Source organism: Otolemur garnettii, unplaced genomic scaffold, assembly GCF_000181295.1.
Source record: "Otolemur garnettii isolate 467f Iridium unplaced genomic scaffold, OtoGar3 scaffold00284, whole genome shotgun sequence".
In the NCBI taxonomy this organism is placed as follows: domain Eukaryota; kingdom Metazoa; phylum Chordata; class Mammalia; order Primates; family Galagidae; genus Otolemur; species Otolemur garnettii.
This window is the reverse complement of record NW_003852679.1, coordinates 554137-575802: the sequence shown is the minus strand read 5'-3', so window position 1 is coordinate 575802 and position 21666 is coordinate 554137. Positions and strand designations below refer to the sequence as shown.

At 35.5% G+C, this 21666-nt stretch overlaps 1 protein-coding gene across 1 annotated transcript in view; it reads right to left on the bottom strand.

The window, feature by feature from the left end:
* Positions 1-4694, bottom strand: part of LOC100955521 (A disintegrin and metallopeptidase domain 3-like) — a 172367-nt gene extending 167673 nt beyond the window's left edge. Inside the window, exons 1-2 of the mRNA XM_003803188.1 lie at positions 4637-4694; positions 4091-4173 (exon numbers count right to left, since the gene is read on the bottom strand). Of these exons, the coding sequence (XP_003803236.1) occupies positions 4091-4173; positions 4637-4694 (141 nt within the window). The remainder of the gene's footprint in view (positions 1-4090; positions 4174-4636) is intronic.
* Positions 4695-21666: the final 16972 nt, after the last annotated feature.

Below are 21666 nucleotides of genomic sequence, written 5' to 3'. Positions count from 1 at the left end.
TAAATCCATAAAATGTCTTTTTTCCAACAGCAGTGACAATTTAATTAATGGGAAAGGGATAGCATTTTCTATAAATGGACTTAATTCAATAGATACCTATAGGAGAATGAAATGACCCTTTGTCTATACCTCATGCCATAATAAAATTTAGAGGTCATCACAAACATAAATATTAAAACTAGGCTGGATGTGGTGGCTCATGTTTATAATTCTAGCATTCTGGGAGGTTGAGGCAGGTGGATTTTCCTGAGCTCAGGAGTTAGAGACCAGCCTGAACCAGAGAGACCTCTTCTCAAAAAAAAAAAAAAAAACAAAAAAAAAAAAAAAAAAAAAGCTGGATGTTGTTGTCAGTGCCTGTAGTCTCAGCTACTTAAGAGGCTAAATCAAGAGAATCACTTAATCCCAAGATTTTTAGGTTGCTGTGAGCTGTGTTGCCACAGAATTCTACCAAAGGTAACAAAATGATACTCTGTCTCAAAATAAATAAAATGAAATAAAATAATTAAAAAAATTAATATTAAACCTAAAATTATGAAATTTCAGGTAGAAAGTATACTAGAATATGTCCATGTCCTTGAATTGGAAGATAATTATTAAATAGAAGAGAAAGAATAAATATAAAATAAATATTTGATGCTATTATTGGATAGCATCAAAATTAAAAACTATTGTTAATTCTAAGACACCATTAAGAAACTTGGAAGACATTCCCTAGAAGCTAGGGAGATATTTTTGTAATTTATAACCAATAGTCCTGTAAATATTCAACTAGTCACTCATCATCACTATGCATCATGGTCTGCAAAATAATCCAGGAAGACAGAGAGAAAGAAATAAAATAAACAAATATGAAACGACTAGAAAGTATTAGTAAGTCTTATAACAAAGTAAAACAACTAAAACTCTCATGCACTGCTAATTTGAAAAAGTATAACTGCTTTAAAAATAATTTACCAGATTTCTATATACATATGTGAATGTGCACTTACTCTGTAAAACAGCATTTTCCTACTAGATATACATACAGGAAAGTACATATCAAGGAAATATTTGTTTCTTTATAGCAGATTTACTGGTTATGTCTAAAAATGTAGACAATGTCTAACAATAGGTTAATAAATCAATTTTTATGATATTATACATTTGTTAAATGTCTGAAATGCCTGATACCTGAAATGACACAAACCACAACAATAGTAGGCTGAATTAAAGAAGTCAGACACATAAAGAAGTACCACCGTATAATCTTTTTCATATGAAATTTAAATGACAAAATAGTAAAGTTGGATAAATCAGGAAAGGCAAAACAAGTTTCTGAGGAATGTGATCTTAGTTAGTGTAGCAGGAGTTCAGATATTCAAAAGAAAGTTCAGATTTTTTTCATTTTGATACAATTAAATACATTTCTCTAAAATTAATATATTCTGCAATAGGGGCAAGGAGTAAAATTTCAACAAGCGTTTTTACTTTCTATTAATATTGTTTATTTCATCTTCTGTAAGCTATTTTAATATATAATTTTATAAATTTAAGTATTTTCCTTAAATAAAAATTTATAGGCATACATTTGTTCATTATCCTATTCGTTCTTTTGTCTTTTTTTATTTCATGTTTTTCCTACTCCTTTTCTTTTTCCTTAGTCTGTTTCACAAAAAATATGTTTTATATTATTTTCATAAATCACCTTTTAATGTTATAAATGCAGGCTATCTTAATTTAGTTTTCTCTTTCACTAATTTTATATTTTAATTTTAGTGTCATCTCTAAAATTTTTTAAGGATTTTAATTATTTTTCTATGTTGTTTTCCATTATTTAAATATTTTAGTTATAAGTTATGACCCTATATAATTTACATGATTCAAATTTCTCTATGTATATGATCAATTGTAGTTTATCAGTTATTGAATAATGTCCAACGTTCTTCTTCAACCCTTCAAACCCCTGAATATTTTATTCTATAAAATATTAGAAGTGCATTTACAAATTTCCAAATGAATTTTCTAATCTTTATTTAAATTTTACACTAACTGAATTGTTACCAGATAATAAATGTTATTCCATTAGTATTTTATTTTTAGTTTAGAGTCTCTAAATATTTGCTCTTTGGTGTAATATCTTTTATAAATACACAATCACAAGACCCTTTTTGATGCCAGTGAGTTAGACAACTCAGACTATAAAACTTGTCTTAGTATCTGGGAGTTTTTCAGTTGACATTTCATTATTAATCTTAGATCTTTCTACTGAAATTAAATTAGCACTTATTTCTTCTACAAAACAAAAAACATCCTAACCAAAACTGCTAAAACTTACAAAAAGAAATCAAAATCAATAATAAATGAACAAGAAAAACTAATTCAAACAGTATAGAATATATAAAGCCATATCATTTTAAAACTAAATACAAATATACCAGTTAAACCACAATGGAATATTCACTATGATTCTCACATTAGCAGAGAATAAAAAAAATTGAACAAAGTCTGGTGAGGGATAGAGAAGGTATGCATCATTATTGTTTGTTAATTGGGGTCAGATATGTATAATGAAACTTTTCCAGTGGACTTTTTGTAGTATTTACCAAAATATTTAAAGATGTGCCTATTGATACTATGAAAACGATGATCAAAGAATGTTCATGAAAATGTCTACATGCCAAAAATTTGGTAAAATATATTACATCCATATGACATATCATGCAGCTATGAAAATGAGCCATACTTATTATTTTAAAAGTACATCTAACTTTGTAAATAGACGAAAAAGAAAATAACACTTACATATGATTATTAAAAATATATGTCAGCCTAGCGCCAAGTGTCTTTACTGTAGGAATTTTTTCCTTCTGTGTAGATGTCCAGTAATGGGATTGCAGGATCAAATGGGAGGTCTAGCTTAAGTTCTTTGCAGGTTCTCCATACTTCCTTCTAAAAAGGTTATGTTAGTTTGCAGTCCCAACAGCACGGTAAAAGTGTCCCTTCTCTCCACATCCACACCAGCATCTGTAGTTTTGAGATTTTGTGATGTGGGCCACTGTTGCTGGGGTTAGATGATATCTCGGAATGGTTTTCATTTATATTTCTCTAATGATTAGGGATGATGAGCATTTTTGCATATGTTTGGTAGTCATTCATCTATCTTCTTTAGAGAAGGTTCTATTCATGTCTCTTGCCCATTGATATATGGGATTGTTGGTTTTTTTCATGTGGTTAATTTGAGTCTATCCTATGTACTCTATTTTGGTATGAGGAAAATTAATGACCTACTTCATGGTGGGGTATGGGGGATGGGTTAAGGGGAGAGCAGAAAGAGAGAGAGAAAGTGGGAGAGGGAAGGGGAAAGAAAGAGCAAAGAGAGGGAAGGGGCTGTAAGAGAAGGGCAGAGAGAAGGAAGGAGGGAGGGGGGTGGGGATTCGGTGTGTGATACACTTTTTGAGAGCAAAAGGACTTTACTTAACTAATACAATCAGTATAACCTGGTTTCTTGTGCCTTCATTGAATAACCAAGAATTATATATATATATATATACACACACACACACACACACACTTGTGTACATATCTAAATACTCATTTAGTTCAGATTTTCTATATTTGGTGTGGACATTCACTGTACAACTCTCTTGTACTAATCTAAATTTAATTTTAAAACATACATACTCTACTATTTTAATCAGATTAAAATGGTATTACTTTCATTGTCACAATGGACTTATATATACATGTATAAATGGCATATTTTATATAGGCCATTTAAAATTGTATTACTAGATAAATATTAGTATTACATGAAAATATATATTTCAATGTACATATTTTCTAAAAGAGTCCAGTAAACTGTTTGTGATATTTTGTTATGGGAATTTAAGATGTATCATCTGAGTTTCTATTTTAAAATAATTTATGGTATTTACAAATTACTTGGGCAATGAAAGAAATCAAACAGTTTGCTCTCATTCAGGCTAAACAGCTGTTTAGCACAGTAATTAGAATGTAAATGAAGTTTTACAAAGGGATATGAATAAATTGATTAGGGCCATGAAGTCCAGTAAAAATAAAATATCTAGAATTTTGTAAAGTGATTAATTACATGTGTTTCTGAAACATCATCACGGTTGGTGTTTGTCTCAATCTTCTGTGGCATTGTAATTTGCAGAAGTGGCGCTTCAAAACCTGTAGTAAGGAAAAGCATATGTGAGCATTTCCTCATTCTTGACCTGTTTGCATCACTCTTTACAACACACACACACATACTATACTCTGAGCAATCCCAGGAGGAGTCTCCTATAGAACTGGGAGCATCACCCAATTGCTGTCCAGAGACATTTCAGGGCCATTTGGCCTCAGCTCTTAGTATGAGAACACATGTGGGCTCCAGGTCTCCAACCCCATCCAGTATCCCTCTTCCCCTCATGGCCCAGCAGAGATCAAAGAGCCCTGTTGTGTAAGGTCTAGTAAGAAATAGCTATCCCAACTCGGCTCTTCTGGTGCTCTGAAACTGGGCCTGCTCCGATGGATCCCTCCCCAGATGGGCCTGAACTTCAGAAACAATGATGGCGATGTGTTTGTTCCTCGTCATGGGGGACTATGAAAGGGAAAGGCAGGTGGCCCTCCTTGCAGCAAGGTCTTCACTTACGCTGGCCCACAGGTGTCAGCCGGCCCAGGCCAGAGAGGATCAGGAGGAGAGACAGCATCACAGGGCCGGCCTTGCCTCGGTAATGGTGATGACCGTTGTGGGTGGAACGCGGCAGTTCGAGGCTGCAGGTACCAGTTCCACCTTGGCAGGAGCACGGGACAGAGCCACGTGCTGGGGGAGGGCTGGTGGTGGTTCTGGCGCTGGGGTCAGCAGAGGATGACTGCGGAGGGGACAGGGGTCCCAGGGTGCCCACCCACAGAACTCTGCAGCTGCAGAGCCACACAGGAGCCTGTGCCACTACTGGCACCTCAGCTTTATTTTCTGCAAGTTTAATGTTTTGAGATGCATTCAGATGTAGCATAATGGTTATAAGACACAATCTCCTCCAGACCTTTTGCTGATGAAGATCTTGGCAATACTAATATTTGACTACATGGTTTTCTGGTACAAGGCTGAATTACTGTAGCCAAGGAGAACAGAAAAACTCATGATATGTGTAGTGGCACCCAATTGCCAATCTTAGCCACTTCTAGTTTTCTACTTTAAGTCTCAGGTGAAAACACACAGATACAGCAAAAACAAATCAGAAACAATTTTTTAGAAAATGAAGGAGTCCAGATAAAATTCTAAATCTACATCCTGGGCTACAGTTGTGATTTATCTTTCATATGAAAGTGTGAGTGATTATAAATTGATTTCATAATGGTATGAAGTATATTGAATATTTTTTTCCATTCTTGAGATACTTTACTAAGAATATTTTCCAGCTCCATCCATGTAAACATAAAAGAGGTAAAGTCTCCATCTTTTTAAAAGCTGCATAATATACTGTGGTGTACATATACCAAATTTGGAAAGGGGAGGGGACTGGGAGGGGAATGGGGTGATTTGATACAGGGAGGGTAAATGGTGGGACCACAACTTAGGGAGCATATTGCAAGGGTACAAGTCAAATCTATCAAGTATAGACATAAATGTCTTAACACAGTGATTAAGTAAATGAGGTGAAAGCTATGTTAATTAGTTGGATGTAAGCACTCCAATTTGTACAAAAAATCAACACATTGAACCACACAAAAGCATAAATGTATTCATGATCTATGTGTATATGACTTAATAAAAGGAAAATAAATAAAATTCTACATCTAAACATGCATGTTAGATAACATGTGGGCATGTTTATTTCTTTAGTATTGATTTAAAGTATCATGCAAACAAAAATCACAACTATGTAGTAACCAAAATTCTGTAATCCCTGCACTTTGGAAGGCTGATGCAGGAAGATGGTTTGATGTCAGTTTTGAGGCTGCAGTGAGCTGTGATCTTGCCACTGTACTCCAGCCTGAGTGACAGAGTGAGAACCTCCCTAAAACAAACAAATAATAATCCCAATCAAAATCCAAATACATTTATGCATTCACTTTGTATGCTTTTGTTTCTAAGAAAAACCTATGCCTTAGCCAGACCTATTAACACTAAATAACAGGCTAGAAATAAATTATTCCTGAGCCTTTTGTGATCATAATGGAGAGTTAGAAAGAATCAATATGTCAAGAGGAAATTTTACAGCAAAGAAAAACGCTATTCATCATGTACTTCACTGGCTGTAAATAAGATTATATAACACCATACAGAAATAAAAATCAATAAACTTGATAAGGTAATAAGACTATATAAAGAAAAAAACACAAAGAAAAAAATGACTGATAAAAATATACAAAGAAGGGCAGTGCCTGTGGCTGAGTGAGTAGGACGCTGGCCCCATATACCAAGGGTGGTGTATTCAAACCTGGCCCTGCCAAACTGCATCAAAAACATAGCTGGGTTTGGTGGTGGGCACCTGTATTCCCAGCTACTCGGGAGGCTGAGGCAAGAAAATCCCCTAAGCCTAAGAGCTGGAGGGTGCTGTAAGCTGTAACATCATAGCACTCTACTGAGGGTGATAAAATGAGACTCTGTCTCAAAAAAAATATATATATATAATATATGTAGCAACTATGGAACAATATAAAGAAATCAGTCATACACAAAAACAGAATCCCAGAAAGAGAGTAGAGAAATATTTTTTAAAATAATAATATCTATTTTTTTCAAGTTTGGTGAATATTGCATACCAGGAAGCATTAAAATTGCCAAAAAGAATATATACAGACAGGCTACAGATATACATATTCATACTACATCCATCAAGGCAAAACAAATCAAGATAAAAAGTGCTGAAAAGTAAATCATGAAAGCATCCAGAAAAAAAAAGTATCAACTATTTTCAATGAATAATAATGATAGTCTGAGACATTTCACTGGACAATATTTAGAAAAAATAAATATTGATGACTTTAGATTGAGGAAACAAAAAGGAAATGAGAAAAAAAGTGCTAACAACAGAGATTAACCACAGAACTACACTAAATTTTTTTTTTTTTTTAAGATTCTATTCAGGAAGAAGTAAAAGAATATCATATGAAAACCTACTTCTGTGCAGCTCTGTGAAAAGTATAAGAAGAAATATTGAATGTATTAAAAAGTACATAATCTTACTCATTTTAAATTTAGGATAATTAACTGTTTAAATGAAAAAAATTGATGCATGGATGAGTTTATATCATAAAAAGAAAACTAATATATGACAATAGGAAAAAAAGACTGAAAAAACAAATAGAATTATATTGTTTTAAAGTTCTACATTATGTGAAGTTGTATTATTTTATCTGATTATTATCTGTGACAAGGTAAAGACCCATATGATAAAACTATAATCAATGAAATGAACAAAAAGGAAAATAGAGCTCTTTCCTACCTCTCTCTGCATTCCTTCTCTGCTCTCTCTCTTTCCCTCTCTTCCCCCTTGCTCTTCTCTACTCTCTCTCTCTTCTCTTCCCCATTCTCTCCTTATCTCTCGCCCCTCTTTTCTCTCCTCCTCAGTGCTGCTCCGCAGCCTCCCTCCCCCCCACCAATAAAGACCTTTCATACAAAAAAAAAAAAAAAAAAGAAAGAAAATAGAACTAAAAGGAAAAGGGATTATTAATGGACACTAGACAGCTCAAAATAAGTGAAAAAAAAAAGAAGGTTAAAAAAATGAAGACTACAATTTTGGTGTGTTTTTAAAGATTAAAAAATTAGATGTGGACTCAAAAATAGCAATAACTACACTAAATATAGCAGTCCTAAAAATGCAGATATTGAGTGATTTCAGCAAGATTATCAAGGAAGATGTAGCCAATCTCTCCTTACCCCACAGAGATAATGACTTAACAACATTTTATGTTAAATTTATCTTTGAGAAATCTTTAAAGAAATTAAGAGTTTCCTGCTCCCGGGGAAAAGTGTAACCAAGAAAAATACGATCAAATCAGGTAGAAAAAAATGTGGCATTTGCTTGATAAAGCCCCTCCTTCATAACAGCACAGCATGATAATGAGATAACTTCCAAATCTTGGCTTCTTCTGTGGAGGGAGAGAAAAGCAAATTTTCTGGGAATTTCCAAAGAAAGTGACGAAGGGATGGTTTCATGAATCCACAGTCTTCTTTGAATAAGTACCAGGTGGGGGCAAGGAGAAGAAAGGAGAACAAATGGCTTAATCTACCACCAGCGTGTCTGCAGTACCCAAGGTAGACAGGCGGCAAAGCCTCAGTTCCTTACCTTGCTACAAGAACACAAAGGATGCAGTACCACTGAGAGACACCAGGGAGACCTACTAGAAGAAACAGGTAAACCTCAAGTAAGTAGGCGATCAGACATGCTAATACAGAGAAGTGGCATTCCCAAAGAAAATTTGAGAGGTTTCAAGACGGTGAAGGTGGGCTGATTAGTGAAAGTCCTCTCTCTCTTTCTATATACTCTCTATAAATGATAACAAAAGATGAATAGAAGTCATGTTGAGCACCTCTTGTAATTGCAGAAGTCAAATGTGACTCGATTATTACAAATTTAATAACACTTTTTTTCCTTTATTAAATTGTGTACACAATTTTTGGCACCTTCTGGATGTATGTCTACACACACACACACACACGCACTACATGCAAGGTGTCCATAAAGTTCGTGTGCCATTTAAATGGACTCTTTGCTGTGTGTATGAAATAATTGCCAGATGAAATTACCTTAAACTTCCCTAAGGAAAATTATTGTTACGTTATTGTGATTTCCAAATACGATTACACATTTTTAAAATGTATTTCCTTGTTAGTAGAACACAATTATAATGGTATCCAATGTTGAATGCCAAAATAGATATAATGGATTTTTAATGCTTTACTTGCTCTTAATTTCTGAAATTCTTCCTTCAACTGAAGAAAATTTCTCATGATTAATATATATTGAACCCATCATTCTAATCACATGGAAATCTAAATCCCTGTATTATGACTTTCAGTTTGTAAATGTAAAACATTATGGCCATGTCAGTAATTAAGAAAATACAGTCATGAGCCACATGACAATATTTCAGGTAATGATTAACCTCATACATGATAGTGGTTCCATAATATAATGGAGCTGTCCTATATATATGTACCATTTTATAAAACTGTAATACTGGCTTCATGCCCGTAGCACAGTGGTTATGGTGCCAGCCACATACACTGAGGTTAGAGGGTTCAAATGCAGCCCAGGCCAGCTAAGCAACAATGACAACTGCAACAACAACAACAAAATAGTAGCCAGGCTTTGGGGTGGGTTCTTGTAGTCCCAACTACTTGGGAGGCTGAGGCAAGAGAGTCGCTTAAGCCCAAGAGTTTGAGGTTGCTGTGAGCTGTGACGCCATAGCACTCTATCCAGGGTGATATACTAAGACTCTGTCTCAAAACAGAATTTTAATACCATATTATTCATGTACCTTTTTATGTTTAGTATTGTACTACAACAGTATTCAGTGCAGTAACATACTGTGAAGGTTTGTAGACTGGGAGTAATAGGGCATACCATGTGGTCTAGCTGTGTAGTAGACTCTGCTGTCTGGCATGGAAGTGAGCTCTATTATGCTTTCACAACAACGAAAACACCCAATTACTCATTTTTCAGAATATATATCTGCTATTCGGCAACACATGACTATATTTAAGACTGCCTTTAATTTAATTTCTTTTTGATATAGCAATTTATAATTTTCCCAATTTCTTTTTCCAGAATTTTATTTTTATTTATTGAAATATTTTTCATCATAATTGGGCAAATGTGACATTTTTATGTATTTTTTTTCTTTCTTTTTTTGTTTTTTTGGTCATCACTACTAAATGTTATGCTTCTGGATCAAATTTTGCATGTCTGAATTTCACTCAAGATAGATTTTTCTGTTTTTTAGGGCACGAACAAATTTCTGTAATTGGCAGGCTGGACCACTGTCACATATATTTTATACTGATTTTATTTTTTACCAGTGTGATTACCGGAAGGTATATACTATTTCTTAAAAATTGTGAACAAGTATATTAGAAGATATGGAGAGATGAAAGGAGGGGGAAGGGTGTTAACAATAAAGATGTAGAGAAACGAAGATCAAAATGTTCTTAATCTAAAAGATAAAATAGCACAGTCAGTCAAAATATTTTGCTTTGCAAGTGAATGAAAATTGGTATGATTTGGCACGCTAAAAAGGTAAATAAAAATAGCTTACAATTTTAAATTATGAATGAAACACTATTAACTATCTTCTCTGAAACTTTGCCCTCATTTGATATTATCTTCCATAGAACTGTAACATGTGTGAATATTCCTTCAAAATCTACAATGGGAAAATGCTTGTTGTTTTTCATTTGTTTTCTGTTTTTTTCTTTTTCTTTTTTGCATCAACATTAATCTCAGTTAAGCATAGGTTCTTAACCCTCAGTCCACAGTGGGGTGTAAAATTATGAATAAGCCTTTGTGTATGTGCCCAACCTCCTTCTTGGTCTCTAGTTTTCACTACAGTATCAATGACTCATTGAAAATGGCACATTGATCTATGTGTATTTAACTTAATAAAATAAAGAAAAAGGGAAAAAAAGAAAATGGCACATTGATAATGACTAAGATATAAGCAAACAAACAAAAAATTATACACTTAGTTTCTACAGGCCTTTCTAGTTCCTTTTTAGAATCAGGGTTTGTTTCCCTCAGGACTCCAAGGAATAAACTGAAGGTGGTGCACCCCCACCTATCCTCCATCACAGAGTGGGGTGACCCTGGCTGTTGGCTACTGAGACTCTGTGCCCTAATGGAGTAAGAAGATACTTCTTTCACTAATGTCTATGGTTCATATGGCCTGGTGAGGGAAGAGGTCACACCTGGGAGGCCCTAGAGAGGATCCAATGGGAACAGTGGGAGGTCTTAGAGGAAATTGTTCCCAACTTGTTCTGAAGCAAAAGATTAAGGAATGGGAAGCTACTGGGAATTAGATTGGAGAGAGAGTCAGATGGAAGCTGTGTTACATTTTCTAATCTAACCTTACAAGTCACACAGCAGTTCTCCTATATAATATTCACTAAAAACCAGTTACTAAGGCCATCTTATATAGAGAATGGAATTTCATGGGAAAAAATGTCAAACTACTTGTAGACAAGTTTTAAAACCATCACATTTTTTTTCAAACAAATAATGATACATCTAAAGGAAAGTAGTTTATCTTAAATCAGTACAACTGAAATTCCAGCAAGTTTATTGTTGCTTTTTAGTATGGTCTCTTACTTTGTGTAAAAGAATAAAGGATTACATGATGATGCCATTGAATTAGGCATTTTTATTCTAAAAAAACAATGGATCCTGCCATAAAGCTTTTATACTGGAGACGATTGCTTTTTACTCCCAAGAATCATCCATCTTAAGAATCCAACTCAAATTCGGATAAACAATTCAGGAAAACAATTAAGGAAAAGGTTTATAGCATTAGAATCTGTATTTATGGAATTCATTAATTAGAATCACATTTTCAAAGTCGTATTCTGGGAGATATTTATTGACTTAGCACTAAATAATTTAATATGATGACCAACGCTTTTTAAATAATTATGTGGAATTAGGTAATAGGCTTTCTACTAAAGGGTGACTAGGCCATTTTAATGGGGAAAGTGGTGAAATAATTATAGAAAATTTAAAGTCTAAGATTAAGTATAAATATTGTGAGACAAAAATGATGAGAATAAAGAATATATATTTGTCACTGCTGATTATAATTTTTTCATAATTTTCTGAGCAATTCAAAGAAAATTAAGCTAGAGAAAATTAAACAGCAAAAAAAAAAAAAAGGTTTTCTTAAATAAGCCCCCCCAAAGTTACTGTCATATGTGGTATATGAGTTATGTCAACTATGCTATAAAATGAATTTTTACTGTGGAAGAAATAGTATATATGTGAACATTTTATTGACTTTAAAGTTTTTCATAACCTTTCATAGTAATGTTTAAAAAATAGGTTTGTTTAGAGTTTTATTAGTTTTTAAAAATTTATTGCTTGTATTTGTGTGTAAATGCATATAAAAATACATTTACAATAAATAAAATATCAGAAATTTTCTTTTTTTCTTCTAGTAACTTCCTAATATTCTACTGTTTATAATTTTATTAATTAAAAACTTACATCCTGTCAAACAGAAGATTCTACAGACATCTTCTCATTCATTTTTCCAGACTTTTTCCAAATTGTCCATGATGACTTTTTCTTAAAGGAAAACAGATTAGTTTTGAATAAAGTAGATATTTTAATCCTCTGAAAACAGAATATTATTTAACAATCAGTCACACATTAAAAATTGTGAGCCATCCCAAATTAAGGTATTTTTTATTTCAATTTAAATATCTGAATTAATACATGTCAGACTAAAATATTTGTGTCTTTCACTCATAGATCCTCAGGTTTTGCAATTGCAATGCATACCACTGAAACTTTACAGTTGACAATGTGTTAACATGTAATTTAACATTTTTCTCTGAATTAGATGATACCTAGTATCTTTGTTTTATTACATCATAAATACCTAGATCATATATACATTGATGACTTTATGGGGTACAATGTGCTTATTTTATATACAAATAGGAATGCTTGCATCAAACTAGTTTATATAGTCTTCACCTCATTTACTTAATTACTGTGTTAAGACATTTATACTCCATACTTAATAGATTTGACATGTACTCTTGCAATATGAACAAAAGGAATGGTCTCACCATTTACCCTTCTTACATTGTACCTAGTATCTTTGACTAATTAACAAGTGTTTCTAGGGCGGTGCCTGTGGCTCAGTGAGGAGGTTGCCAGCCCCATGTACTGAGGGTGACAGGTTCAAACTCAGCCCCAGCTGAACTGCAACGAAAAAATAGCCGGGCATTGTGGCAGATGCCTGTAGTCCCAGCTACTCAGGAGGCTGAGGCAAAAGAATCACCTATGGCCAGGAGTTGGAGGTTGCTGACACCAAGGAGGTTGGACGTGAGCTGTGTGACACCAAGGTACTCTACTGAGGGTGATAATGTGAGACTCTGTCTCTACCAAATTAAAAAAAAAAAGTTTTTCTTTTTTTCTATTTATTTATTTATTTTTAATAAATGATAGCTTTGTACATTAATACAATCATGGGGTAGTGTGGTGTTTTCATATAAAATTTGAAATGTTTTCATCAAACTGGTTAACATAGCCTTTATGTCATTTTCATACTTATTGTGTTAAGACATTTATATTCTACTCTTAGAAACATTCACATGTACCCTTCTAAGATAAACCATAGAAGTGATCTCTCCAATCACCCTCCCTCTACCTATCCCCCCTCCCCATATTCTTAGGCTATAATTAGGTTATAGCTTTCATATGAAAGCTGTAAATTTGTTTCATAATAGGGCTGTGTAGATTGGATAATTTTTCTTCCATTCCTGTGATACTTTGCTAAGAAGAACATTTACCAGCTCCATCCATGTAAACAAGAAGGAGGTAAAGTCTCTATCTTTCTTTAGAGCTGCACAATATTCCATGGTGTACATATACCACAGTTTATTGATCCATTCGTGGGTTGATGGGCACTTGGGCATCTTCCATGACCTAGCAATTATGTATTGGGCTACAATAAACACTCTGATACAAATATTTTTGTTGTAATGTGGTTTTTGGTCTTTGGGATGTTTACCTAATAAAGGAATTGCAGGATCAAATGGCAAGCCTATTTTTAGTTCTCTAAGTGTTCTCCAGACGTCTTTCCAAAAGGAACATAGTACTTTGCATTCCCACCAGCAGTGTAGAAGTGTTCCCTTTTCTCCACATCCATGCCAGCATCTCTGGTTTTGGGATTTTGTGATATAGGCTAATCTTACTGGAGTTAGGTGATATGTCAAAGTAGTTTTGATTTGCATTTCTCTGATGATTAAGGATGGTGAGCATTTTTTCATACATCTGTAGGCCATATGCCTCTCTTCTTTAGAGAAATTTCTCTTCAAGTCCCTTGCCCACCCTGAGATGGGATCACTCATTCTATTCTTGCTAATATGTTTCAGTTCTCTATGGATTCTGGTTATTAACCCTTTGTCAGAGACATAAACTGCAAATTTCTTCTCCCATTCTAAAGACTGTCTGCTTGCTTTACTTCCTGTGTTCTTGGCTGTGCAGAAGCTCTTTAGTTTGATCAGTTCCCAATAGTGTATTTTTGATGTTGCTTTGATTGCCCGGGGGGGGGGGTCCTTCTCATAAAAATTTCGCCCAGGCCAATTTTTTCAACTGTTTTTCCTACCCTTTCTTCTAGTATTTTTATGGTTTCATGCCTTAAGTTTAAATCTTTAATCCAGTGAGAGTCTAACTTAGTTAATGGTGAAAAGTGTGGGTCCAGTTTCAGTCTTCTACAGGTGGCCAGCCAGTTTGCTCAGCACCATTTGTTAAATAGGGAATCTTTTCCCCACACAATGTTTTTAATTGGCTTGTCAAATATCAGGTAATGGTAAGTAGCTGAACTCATCTGTTGGCTCTCTATTCTGTTCCATACATCTACCTCTCTATTTTAGTGCCAGTACCCTGCTGTTTTAATCACTATCAATTTATAGTATAATCTATAGGTCTGGTAGTGTAATCTGAGGTCTGGTAGTGTAATTCCTCCTGCATTGTTTTTATTCCTGAGTAATGTCTTGGCTATTCGAGGGTTTTTTTTCTGATTCCATATAAAATGAAGTATTATTTTTCTCAAGATCTTTAAAATATGGAGAGTGGAGCTTTAATAGGGATTGCATTAAAATTATATATTGCTTTAGGTAATATGGTCATTTTAACAATGTTGATTCTTCCTAGCCATGACCATGGTATATTTTTCCATTTGTTAACATTTTGAGCTATTACTTTTCTTAGTGTTTCATAGTTCTCCTTATAGAGATCTTTCACATACTTTGTTAGGTTGACTCTCAAATATTTCATCTTCTTTGGCACTACTGTTAACAGAATAGAGTCCTTGACTATTTTTTCAGCTTGGCTGCTGTTGGTATATATAAAGGCTACAGATTTATGATTGCTGATTTTGTAACCTGAGACGCTGCTATATTCCTTGATCACTTCTGGGAGTTTTGTAGTTGACTCCCTGGTGTTTTCCAGATATAAAATCATATCTTCTGTGAAAAGTGAAAGTTTAATCTCTTCTGACCCCATAAGAATGCACTTAATTACCTTTTCTTCCTTAACTGAGATGGCTAAAACTTCCATTACAATGTTAAAGAGCAGTGGAGACAATGGGCAACCTTGCCTCATTACTGATCAGAGTGGAAATGATTTCAGTTTAACTCTATTCAATACAATATTGGCAGTAGGTTTGCTGTAGATGGCCTCTATCAATTGGAGAAATGTCCCTACTATACCAATTTTCTTAAATGTTCTGATCATGAAATGAGGCTGGATATTATCAAAAGCTTTTTCTGCATCAATTAAGATAATCATATGGTCTTTGTTTTTTAATTTGTTTATGTGATGAATTATATTTATAGATTTACATATGTTGAACCATCCTTAGATCCTTGGATAAAACCCACTTGGTTGTGGTATAGGATTTGTTTGATATATTGTTTGATTCTGTTGGTTAGGATCTTATTGAATATTTTCACATCAATATTCATTATTGATATTGGTCATAATTTTCTTTTCTTGTTCAGTCTTTTCCTGGTTTGGGGATCAAGGTGATGTTTGCTTCATAGAATGTGTTGGGTAGTATTCTGTCTTTTTCTATATTTTGGAAAAGATTGAGTAATATAGGTACTAGTTCCTCTTTAAAAGTTTGCTAGAATTCTAATGTGAAGCCATCTGGTCCTGGGCTTCTCTTTTTAGGGGAGATTTTTTATAGTTGATGATATTTCATAACTTGATGTAGGCCTATTCAACATTTCCACTTCCTTCTGGCTAAGTTTTGAGAGGTGGAGTGCTACAGGTATTAGTTGATTTCCTTCAGATTTTCATATTTCTAAGAATAAAGTTTCTTGCAAAATTCATTAAGGATTTTTTGAATTTTCAAGGGGTTTGTTGTTATTTCATCTTTACAATTTCTGATTTATAATATTAGAGATTTTACTCTTTTTTTCTTGGTTATGTTGGCCAAAGGTTTATCTATATTATTAACCTTTTCAAAAAACCAACTTTTTGATTTATTGATCTGTTGTATAATACTTTTGTTTTTAATTTCATTTAATTATGCTCTAATTTTGGTTATTTCTTTTCTTCTGTTATTTTGGGATTGGAATGTTCCTCCTTTTCCAATTGCTCGAGATGTCCCATTAAGTTGTTAACTTCCTCTCTTTCCATTCTCTTGAGGAAGGCTTGCAATGCTATAAATTTCCCTCTTTGGACTGCCTTTGCAGTATCCCAGGGGTTCTGATAACTCATGTCTTCATTATTGTTTTGTTCTAAAAATTTTGTAATTTCCTCCTTGATCTCGTCTCTGACCCATCTATCATTCAGCATAAGCTTATTTAGCTGCCATGTTTTTGTACGAGACTGCAAATTCATGTTGTTACTCCGTTCAACTCTTATTTCATGATGGTCTGAGAAGATGCATGGAATAATTTCTATTCTTTTAAATTTACTGAGGTTAGGCTTATGACCCAAGACATCATCAATTTTGGAGCATGTTCCATGGACTGATGAGAAAAATGTATATTCAGTTTTGTTAGGATGAAATGTACTGTAGATGTCTGTGAGGTCCAAAAGTTGAAGAGTTAAATTTAAATCTAAAATTTCTTTGCTAAGCTTCTTATTGGAGGATCGATCCAACACTGCCAAAGGAGTGTTAAAATCTCCAACTATAATGGAGCTGGGAGAGATCAAGTTTCTCATGCCTGTCAGAATATCTCTTATAAATTGAGGTGCATTCTAGTTGGGTGCATAGATACTGATAATCGACATCTCGTCACATTGAATATTACTCTTAACAGATATAAAATGGCCATCCTTATCCTTGCTTACTTTTGTTGGTTTAAACCCAATTGTATCTGTGAATAAAATTGCAACACCTGCTTTTTTTCTGCTTTCCATTTTCCTGGAATATAGATGACCATCCCTTCATCCTGAGTCTATATTTATCTTTTAAAGTAAGATGCGATTCTTGAATACCACAGATGTCCGTTCTGAGTTTCTGTATCGAATCGGCCAATCTATGCCTCTTTAGAGGACAATTTGAACCAGACTGATTGAGAATATTGATAAGCCTGGTAAAATTTTGGGCATCATATTGCTCGAAAGTCCAGTAGACATTTTTAATCCTTTCACTACTGTGGAAGTTGGAGTTTGATCAAAAGTTTCTGAGTGAGTTTTACTTTTGTGGTGGAGGATTGCACTGGTCATTATGGATGATAGGTTTGAGAATTTCCTGGAGAGCTGATTTAGTTATGGCAAATTTCTTCAACATGTGAATGTCATTAAAGTATTTAATTTCTCCATCATAGATAAAACTCAGTTTAGCTGGATACAGGATCCTGGGTTGAAAGTTATTTTGTTTTAGGAGATTAAAAGTCGATGACCATCCTCTTCTAGCCTGAAAGTTTTCAGCAGAGAGATCTGCATTCATTCTAATACTCTTCCCCTTTTAGGTTATGGGTTTCTTACATCTAACTGCTTTCAGAATTTTCTCTTTCATATTAACTTTAGTGAAGGTAATTATGATGTGCCTGAGGGATGTCTTGTTCGGGTTGAGTCATGCTGGGGTTCTGAAACTATCTGCTATCTGAATTTCAGAATCTCTTGGCCTGTCTGGAAAGTTCTCTTTCATAATTTCATGAAGAAGAGCCTCTGTGTTTTGTGAAGCAACTTCATCACCTTTACTGATTTCTGTAAGGAGAATATTAGTTTTCTTTGAATTATCCCAGAGGTCTCTGAGAGCATGATCTGATTTTGCTCGCCATTTCTCTTCTTTCTTATGCACTTGAGTGTGTTCAAAAGCTTTATCTTCTATGTCAGAGATCCTTTCTTCTATTTGTTCCATTCTTTTACTGGGGGATTCTACAGTATTTTTCAGATCTTTGAGGGCTGCAAACTCTTGCCTCAATGTTTCAAAATCTTTGGTCATTTTATCTTTGAAATCATTGAATTCTTGAGACATCTTTTGAATAATTTCTTGAGATATCTTTTGAATGATTTCTTGAGATTCTAACTCCCTACTTTCTTCCATTCTGTTAATCTTATTTACTATCCAAATTCTGTACTTAATTTCTGACATCTCAGCCATCTGTTTATGGATGGGGTCTTCCATTGCATATGCCCCATTTTTCCTTGGGGGAGTTGATCTACTCTGGTTATTCAAGTTGCCAGACTATTTCCTCTGATTCTGCACCATGCTGAATTTAAACCGTTTGGAGATCTTGTCAGAACTTTTCAGTCAGTGGCTGCCCCTGGAGAAGTTGCTGGCTTCTTCTGGTTGCCCAGAGAGACAGGGCTTGTCTGTCACCTATCCCAGTTCTTGGGAGGTGGGGTGGGGGGTGTTTGGGGGGCAGGTGAATGGCAGCAGAGAAACATACGCAGCTGGATCAGACCTTGTTAGGGCCATTGGGGCCACTGGGGGACAGGAGAATGGCATCAGCTTGATCAGTCCTAGTTCGGCCCCAACAAGGTGACCAAGGATCAGAAGAATGGCAGTGGTAGTGCGGGGCATGCTCGCAGCCAGATCAGTCCTAGTTTAGCCCCACAGCGGCAATGGGGGGCTGGGGAATGGCAGCAGCTGCATCAGTTCTAATTCAGCCCTGCTGCAGGCAAGGGGGGAGGGGCAGGGGAATGACAGCAGTGGAGGGGGTACTCTCGTGGCCAAATCAGTCCTAGTTCAGCCTGCTAGGGGTCAGGACAATGGCAGCAGCTGCATGGGTTACATGTGCGGCAGCATCAGTCCTAGTTCAGCCGGGATGACTAGGGGCCAGGGAAACAGCAGCGGCTGGATTAGTCCTGGTTCTGTCACACAAGGGCAACCAGGGGTAGGGAAATAGCAGCAGCTGGATCAGTCCTGGTTTGGCCTTCCAGGGGGACAGGGGGTCAGGAAACAGCAGCGATGGCATGGGGAACGTGCCAAGATCAGTCCAGTTTGGCCCCACTTGGGCAACCCCAGGCTGGCTGGCTCAGTCCTGGGTGCACAGCAGGGCAGCCCCCATGGGGCAGGGGACCAACTGGCAGGCAGGCACATGAGGGGAGGTGCTAGCTGGCTTGCTCATTCCTGGGCACACAGCACTATGCAGCACCCATGGGGCAAGGGACCAACCAGCAGGCAGGTGTGCAAAGGGCAGCACTGGCTGGCTGTGTGTTTCTGCAGCTCAAGCAGTTTCCAGGCTACAGGGCCAAGACAGGCAGCTTGGTCCCGCAAGGGTGGGGGGACACTGCTCTTGGGTCGCCTCTCACTGTCTCTGCAGGCAAGGAGGGAAGGGTGGACTAAAAATTCAAAATGACCATGAGAGTGTTAGTTCTCTTTTTCTGCCTGGGACAGGGTGTTCGGAATCTCAGTAGGGACCCTCCATGGGAGTAGACCCCACTGCCTGTAGTTCTCACCTGTAGGGTGAGATAATTGGTCCTCAGATTATTGCTAGCCTGTAGGAGACTTACGGGAGCTGAAGAGTAAACAAAGGAAAAGCACAACTTTCTTGGGGGAAGGGATGGAGACTTGTCCTTGTGATGTATTATGTACCTGTAGATTCCTTTCTAGGAGTTGCAGCTTGCCTCAGCAGTGGTGTCCTGCAGATATCACTCTTCTCTCTTGGCTGGGCTCCTATTCTTCAACTTTATTGGGTGTTTTCTAGATTTTATCCTTCCCTCTGGTCGGGAGCTTCTGCTGGAGGCTGGTACCTGTTGGCCATCTTACCCCTCCCAACCCAAAAAAGGTTTTTCTAAAAGAGTTTTTGATCTGAATTTTTAATTTTTATATGAATTTTTCATATTTTATGTTTTTTAACTTAATTTTTATTGAATCATACCTGTAGATGTTGAGGGGGTACAATATGATGACTTTATATATAATGTAGAATGCTTAAATAAAACTGATTAACATAACCATTGCCTTATTTACTTATTTTTTTGTGGTAAAACATTTATAATATACTCTTAGTTGTTTTGAAATGAACCCTTGCATTGTGCACTTTAGGTGAGGTCCCACCACAGATTATCCCTCCACTTGTCCCTCTTCCTCCTTTCCCCTCCTTCTTTCTGGACTACATTTGTGTTTTATAATTTGTATGAATGTGTAAGTGATTATATGTTGGTTTCATAATAGTACTGATTACATTCAATACTTTTTTCCCAATCTTGAGATACTTCACTAAGAAGAATATGTTCCAGGTCCATCCCAGTAAACATAAAAAATGGAGTCTCCATCTTTGTATGGCTGCATAGTATTTCACGGCATACATATACCACGTTTGTTAATCTATTCAAGGTTTGATTGGCATTTGAGCTGCTTCCACAACTTGGCAATTATGAATTGGGCTGCAGTAAACATTCTGGAACAAATGTGTTTCTTGTAAGATGATTTTTGTTCATCTGGATAGATACCTAGTAATGGAATTGCAGGATAAAATAGTAGGTCAACTTTTAGTTCCTTGAGAATTCTCCATACTTCTTTCCTATAAAGCCTGTATTAGTTTGCATTCCCACCATCACTGTAGAAGTGTTCCAATCTGTCCACATCCACATCAATATTTGCAGTTTGGGGATTTTGTGATGTGGGCTAGTCTTACTGGAGTCAGGTGATATCTCAAAGTGTTTTTGATTTGCATTTCTCTGATGATTAAAGATGATGAGCATTTTTCATGTTTGTTAGCCATTCACCTGTCATCTTCAGGGAAGTTTCTGTTTAAGTCTCTTGCCCACAACGAAATGGGGTCATTTGCTTTTTTTTTCTTTTTTTTTTTTTAAATTAAATCATAGCTGTGTACATTAATGCAATCATGGGGTACAATGGGCTGGTTTTACATACAATTTGAAATGCTTTCATCAAACTGGTCAACACAGCCTTCACAGCATTTTCTTAGTTATTGTGTTAAGACATTTAATAATTTGAGTTATCTGTAGATTGTAGTTATCAGATCTTTGTCATAATCCTAACCTGCAATAATCTTATCCCATTCTGAAGGCTGTCTGTTTGCTTTACTTACTGTGATCTTGGCTGTGCCCAAAATTTTTAGTTTGATCAGATCCCAGTAATATATTTTTGGTGTTGCTTCAATTGACATGGGGGTCCTCCTCATAAAATATTTTCCCAGGGTAATATCTTCAAGAGTTTTTCCTACACTCTCCTCCAGTATTTTTATAGTTTCATGTCTTAAGTTTAAGTCTTTATCCAGTGAGAATCAATTTTTGTTAGTGGTGAAGGGTGAGGGCCCAGTTTTAGCTTTCTACAGCTTCCTAGCCAGTTCTCCCAGTACCATTTATAAAATAGGAAATTTTTTCCCAAATGTATGTTTTGTTTTTGTTTTAAGAGGGTTTTCAGGAAATTATCAAGAAATATTTTATTTATTAATTTTTCTTACTTATACATGTGTATATTATATTTCTACTTTTGCCTTCACAGAATTAAAAAGACTAAATTTAACAATAACAATGTTTAACATAAGGACTGAGAACAAAAACCTCATAAAGTACTAAC